The following is a 6,139-nucleotide window of genomic DNA, read 5'->3' as shown; positions in this document are numbered from 1 at the left end:
CAGGACTCTTGCTCCAGCAGGCATGATTCTGAATTCCCATCTTGCTAGCAGTGGGAGAACCGTGAGACACCTGATAAGTTCTAATATTTGTTAGATTACTGGTATTAATGCTGGAAGTTCACTCTCTGGTTTGACCTTTGTCCGTAGCCATGGTGAAAAGCATTGGTGCACACTGAGCATCTGCTGTGACACTGGGGACATCAGAGGCTGTGGTGACCTCCCCCCCAGGGCGAGTCCCTCAGTGCTCCCTGGGACTGTGTCCCACCTACAGAGCATATTTGGATGAAAACCAAGGATTTTGGGGAACTGATTGTCGTGAGTTTGCACGGAAGTGCAGGATCTTGTCATACCTCAAGCTGAATCCCAGAATCCCAGCTGTGCCTGCTGCAGGAGCCACAGCTGGGCTGATGATCCACCAGGCTCCTGCAGTGGGCAGAGAGGTGTGTTTGGTGGGCGTTCACAGGGCTGGGCGAGCTCCAGGTGTGGTGATATTTGAGAACTCTGTTTCCCAGTAAAAACCTCTTTCCTGAAGAGGCAGCAGCATTGTGCAGCCTGACGTCTGCCTCCTGATCTCCTGGCTACATTTGTCTTGCAAGTGTGGGTTGTTTTTCTTTTTCTTCTCCCCTTTCATAAAATTGCAACGTGTGTTTCTTTTCCACCTCAGGACATGGTGCGGGGTGAAGAGAACAGATAAAGATCCTTCCACCACTCCATAGCCTGTTCCCCCTGCCCCGAGGACACGGGCTGATGCCCTCAGCACCCCCTGCCATGGATGGGGGGAAGGACTTCCCCCAGCACCAGCACCAGGGCAGTGCCCTCTACAGCATCCCGGGGCTCCACTCCCAGCTCACGGCCCCAGCCATGGAGGTGAGAGCCCAGGAGCTTCCCGGGGGGGTTGGGAGAGGCTGGTTGGGGGGCACCAGGGGGGGCTGAGCAGGGCACTCCAGCCTGTCCAGCCCTGGGAGTCTTGGTGTGTGTTTGCAGGAGCTTTTAACAGACTTTCTAGGCAGCTGTCCAGGGGCATGAAGCATTGATTGGGGATGCTGGAGGGGCTGCTGCCCTGCAGTGGGAGGAGGAAGGCAGGGCTGTGATTACAGCAATGCCTCTGCAGAAGCTCCTCCAGAAGGTACTAAAGAGTTTAGGCAGAATTGCAAACTTTATTTCTGCCCCAGTGTGGCTCTCTGGGACATGCTAAAGGTATTGCCAGGTCCAGCTGTGCCTTTTCTGAGAGTGGCAGAGATTAATTAGGGTTGTATTTGTCCTGGTATGACTGCTAAAACAAGACTGGGTCTCTGACAGTCTCAACAGGGCAAAACCCAAACCTCTACCCCAAAATAGGTTACATGTCCCTGCAGTTTTCTGTTTATAACTCTTGAGTTTTGTCACCTGTGGGAATGCAGAGGTTAAAAAAGGGGCTCATTTCACCAAGTGCATGTTGCTTTAAGCATGAGGCACCAGTGCTTTGGACACAAGTAAGGACAGGTGAGAGACTGATCCTACCAGAGATGCTGTGATCTTTCTGGGATTGCCTTGGTACAGGCTGAGCTAAAAGCTGCCTGTTAATGTCAGACTGTCCAGGAGGGTGGGAAGACAGAAGGAAAAGAGCCACGTTTGGGGTGTTCACCTACACAGGCTGATTTCAAGGGAATGTGTTGGTGCTCAGTTTCTGCAGGAACTGAGGTTGAGGGGCCATGAAAAGGGACTGACCCTGTTGTCCTCTGAGGGCAGGGCCAGGAGCTCCAAGGGCTGAAGATGGGATGTAACACTGGGTTTCCCCAGCTGGGCTCAGGGCTCAGGGCCATCGGGCTGGTCCCATAATGGGTCTGGTTTCTCCTTTCAGAATTCCGTACTGGCCGCCGACTCGTGGAGTAGCTGCTGCCCAGTCCCTTTCCCCACCTCATCTTTCCCAAGTGAAAACCAGTGAGTGCTCTTCTCCCTTCTATAATTCCCCTCTGCTCTTGCACACCCCGTGATTCAACTGTTTCTTTGCTGCTTTTCTTGTTTACTTTATTTCACTGAGTGATGGGGAAATAATTGCATCACACACTGATCTTGTGGCATTTCATAAACTGCTACATCTTGGGAAAAGCAGCAAACAGCTTGTTTTCTTAAAAAAAAAAAAAGAAAAGAAAAAGAAAAACTTTGATTTCTGGTAAACCTGGAGGCTGCTGCAAGGGAGAAATAGCCTTGGTTTGTCCTGGACTTGTTAAATTGATGGAGTTCTTAAGAACACCCCATTAGCACAATCGAGCTGAGCAAATTCATCCTGCAGTCTCTAGCTCTGGTGGTGCAGGCAAGGAGAAGGTGTTGCTGGTACCAGGTGGCAGATCATGGGAGAAGTGAAGATAAAATCTGGTGCTGTGTGGTGACTGGAAGCTGCCTGGTTGCTCCATCCCATGTCTGCACCCAGAACAGCCCCTGACTGCACTGCCCAGAGGTCATCAGGAGTCCTGACTTCTTCCCTTGGTTGTGACTGATGTTCTGCACTGATAACCTCATCCCATGAGGTGTGAGGTGATGAGAACAGGCTGAGAAACTGGGGCTGACTCCTAAGTAGAGCTGCCCAGTGTGCAGCACAGTTCAGAGCTGGAAAGAGGAGCTGTGATGGGTTTCAGCACCTTTGCATAGCAACAGGGGCCCTGTCTTATGGGAGAACATTGGCCATGTGCTTTCTAGATCCAGTGCAAAAACTTTTACATGCTCCAAATGTTTGAAGGGTCTTTGCATAACAATAAAATTGTTCCTTCATCTCCCTCGTGTGATGAACCTCCATCCTGGATCAGAAGGTAGGATAAGACAGGAGATGTTTGGGACAACATAAAAGTGGCCTCGTGCCATCCCCAGGTGACTTGAATTAAAACTTCGCTGGGTCTGGGAGATGCTGGTTGTTGGATGAAGGTTTGAAGGTGGATCAGCTACTGCTTTGTTCTCTGGGTGAGTGCAGGGAGTGGCACAGATACACAGGATGTGTTTTTATTTAGGTCAGAGGTGGGAGGAAGGAAAAGGAAAAGAAACAGAACTTGGTATCCTGAGCGAATAACTGGGTTCCAGGTGCTTGAGGATTTAGTTTAACCTCCTTCCTTTGTGGAAAAGCAGAGAGATTCATCCTCCTGAGTTCCAGCCTGGCTGGCAGCAGTGGGAGGCTGCTCCTCTGCTTGGGGACGTGAGGCTGTTCTGTCCCTGCTTTAGTTCTTGCTCCTCACGTGCCCAGTCTGCAGGCTGAGCCAGGCAGCACTGGCAGGCTGGCTGGAGCAGGGCAGCTCCCCCCAGAGCTGCCCCACAAGGTGTCCTACAGGTGGTGGACAGAGCCTGCTGGGTCCTCCCCACAGTGAGCACTGGAGAGCAGGCACCAGAGCAGTTCAGCTCTGCTCTCAGCTAGCCTGGCTCTGCTTGGAACAGGGTGTACTTCTGGAGTGTGATTCCTGTAAATTACACTTTGTGAAGCCTCAGGAGAGCTGTAACAGAATTTCTGTTTTGCTGTATTGAACCACAAGATTAGATTGTGTTTATCTATGGGGTTTGCCTTTTTTTTTTTTTACCATTTGTTCTGGTTTTGCCCCTCACTTCCTGGTTAGTGCTGCTCATGTCATCCCTGCTGGAAAAGTAACAGCCTTGATCCTGCAAAGACATGTCTGTGTTTAACACAAATGTAAACTTGTTGACTTTGCTATAGTTACACTTGGAAATGAGGCTTATTCTACCAATTATTTGCTAGAGGATGATTTAGCCAGGGCTGCACCTTCAGCTTCCTGTTTTTTATAGTCTGGTAATTGTAAATTACCTTTCAGGGGAAATTTTCTGTATTTGTATTTCACAAAACCCAAGCAAGTCTGTCCTTTTGTATTTGAGAACTGCAGCTGTGACTCTTTTTAGGTGGGTGTAGGATTAGGATGTTACAGGTGGGAATCCTGAGAGGGGTGAAAACATTGAAAAAAGGGGATTTTGAAGGAGTTGTAATTGTAGTCCATGTTGTATAACAGAAGAATGCAGATGGCATCAGTTAGTCCAAGTCTCTCTTCAAAATCCTTGCAGAAGAAATCCCATTTCCAAGTGGCTGTGTTTGAACATGGTTTATTCTCATAGCAACAGCTCTGTCCTGAAGCAGGTTTTTCCTGTTTCTTTTCACTAGTTAACTTTCATGCTAGAGAATTTCTTTAAAAGCTACCAAAGTTTGCTTCTTTGTTTCATATTCTCTTAACCTGAAAAATGTAAACAGTGAATTAAACCTTGCTGAAAGAACAAATGAGGTTCAGAGTCACTGTAGGGAAGAGCTGCAGCTCAGCTCATTTCAAAGGCAGTTATCCCTGCAGAGCTGGGCTTCCTTTGCAGCTCATGGCTCAATGGATTCCTGGCTTCAGGGACATCTGGGCCAGTCCAGCTGTGCTGCTGGAAGTGGTGTCACACATCTGCAAAGAAGTATTTCTCAAAACCTGGAGCAAAGCTTTAATCCCCAGTTTCCAAACCACACAACCTCCTCTTTCCTTGCTGCTTTCACACCTTTTTCCACTTTGCCACTTACCTATGGAGGAGCATGGCTGGCTAAAATAGTAAGGTAGGCTTTGAAACACATGAATTGGTGCAGTGATGGGGAAGAGGAGTGCCAGGCTGATGCCTCGACAGCCTGGGACCCTGCCAGCCTGGCCCTGCTCTTCCACTGCTGTGAGATGTGGAGTCTGTCTCTGAATCAAGGGCTGTAGCAGCAGAGTCTGAAGTCTGGCCAAAACACACAGAGGAGGTCTCAGTGATTGCAGCCTGGCTCCAGAGGGCTTCAAATGCATGGGATGGGTGGCTGAGCAGCAGGCAGGAAGCAGGCACAGGGTCACAGCAGCCTGAACAAGGGTTGGCACAGAAAGCTGTGGCTGTGGAGTGTGGAGACCCACCTCCTGGGAGGGATGTGCCCTGCATTGCTCACCTCTGGGATGTGGGTTCCTGTAAAAGCCTGTCCACAGTGAGCTCCTTTAGTTCCTGCTGTTGAAAGTCCTGAGCTTCAGGAAAACTAAAGGAAATTATCAAATTCTTTTAAAAACCCCACAAAATCAAAACCAAAGCAAGCCAACAACAACAAAAAAAGCCCCACCCAGCAACTTTCTGCTGGAGCCTGGGATGGAGCCCTGCCCTGGGACCCACTGGCTGGACTGACATCAAATGGTTTGAGTGAGTCAGATGTCAGCTCAGGTTTGCCTCCTACCAAACTCTTCCACTGCTGCTATGTTTGGAGTGGGTGGCAGCAAAAAAAAGCAGTTGTGCTCTTTAAAGCAGTTCTCTGAACCTGGTGTTATCCAGAGATGCTCCCCACCCAGCTCAGGGTGTTGTAGGGACTCAGGAATGAAAGGATTTCTCAGGGCCAGTAACTAAGTCCCGAGCAGGTTTGTGCAGGGCAGTCCTGCTGTGAGGCTGTTTCCCCACCTTTGCTCTGGCAGCTCAGCAAGGTTCACACTTTGTTTCTTCCACTTAGCACCTTTTATTTTTGTTGCAGTTTAACTCAAGCTACTTGTGGCTTTATACCAGCTCTTCAAGTGAGGCTGAATATCTTTAAAGTTCTTATAGAAGAAAAGATGAAGCACAGGACCAGAGATTCTGAGAGGGCCTTGGCAGGTGCTGTGTGCTCGGTGCCTTTCCTGGGAGGGTCTCAGGGCAGGGTGCTGAGGTGCTGCTGGCTCTTCTCTCAGCCTGCCAGCACAAAGTGCATCTCACACTCACAGGTCTGAAAACCAAGACTAAGGGAAGGGAAATAACATCCCAGAGCTGGTCATGCCACAGCAGTTCAGGCCAGGCAGTTTGGGGCTGTCTTGGTCTCCTTCCCATTACCTGAACTGACTTGTGTGCAGCCCCACGAGCTGCTGGGGAAGCAGCAGTGGTCACTTTGCTGCTAAAAATAGTGCTCCTGTGTTTCCTCCTTTTGTGAGTTCATTAGCTCTGGCCTCCCTCATGCAAGAGACCAGAGCAGCTTCACCTTGAAAACAGTTTTAAAAGCCTTTCCATGTGTGTAAATACATGAATTCCCAGCATGTCTGATGCACAGGTTTCCCTTGGCTGGGGAGGTGGGGCTGGCAGGGCAGGCAGGGCAGGGCAGGGCAGGCAGGGTAGGGCTGGCAGAGCAGGGCTGGCTGGGCAGTCAGGGCAGGGCAGGGCTGGCAGG

At 50.0% G+C, this 6,139-nt stretch overlaps 1 protein-coding gene across 1 annotated transcript in view; it reads left to right on the top strand.

The window, feature by feature from the left end:
• Nucleotides 1-747: 747 nt before the first annotated feature.
• The window catches only part of SBNO2 (strawberry notch homolog 2 (Drosophila)), a 41,809-nt gene continuing 36,417 nt past the window's right edge, over nt 748-6,139 (top strand). Inside the window, exons 1-2 of the mRNA XM_010001835.1 lie at nt 748-867; nt 1,841-1,920. Of these exons, the coding sequence (XP_010000137.1) occupies nt 748-867; nt 1,841-1,920 (200 nt within the window). The remainder of the gene's footprint in view (nt 868-1,840; nt 1,921-6,139) is intronic.

Source organism: Chaetura pelagica, unplaced genomic scaffold (assembly GCF_000747805.2).
Source record: "Chaetura pelagica isolate M959 unplaced genomic scaffold, ChaPel_1.0 scaffold1407, whole genome shotgun sequence".
In the NCBI taxonomy this organism is placed as follows: domain Eukaryota; kingdom Metazoa; phylum Chordata; class Aves; order Apodiformes; family Apodidae; genus Chaetura; species Chaetura pelagica.
The sequence above is the reverse complement of the archived record's forward strand: the minus strand, read 5'-3'. Positions and strand labels throughout refer to the sequence as shown.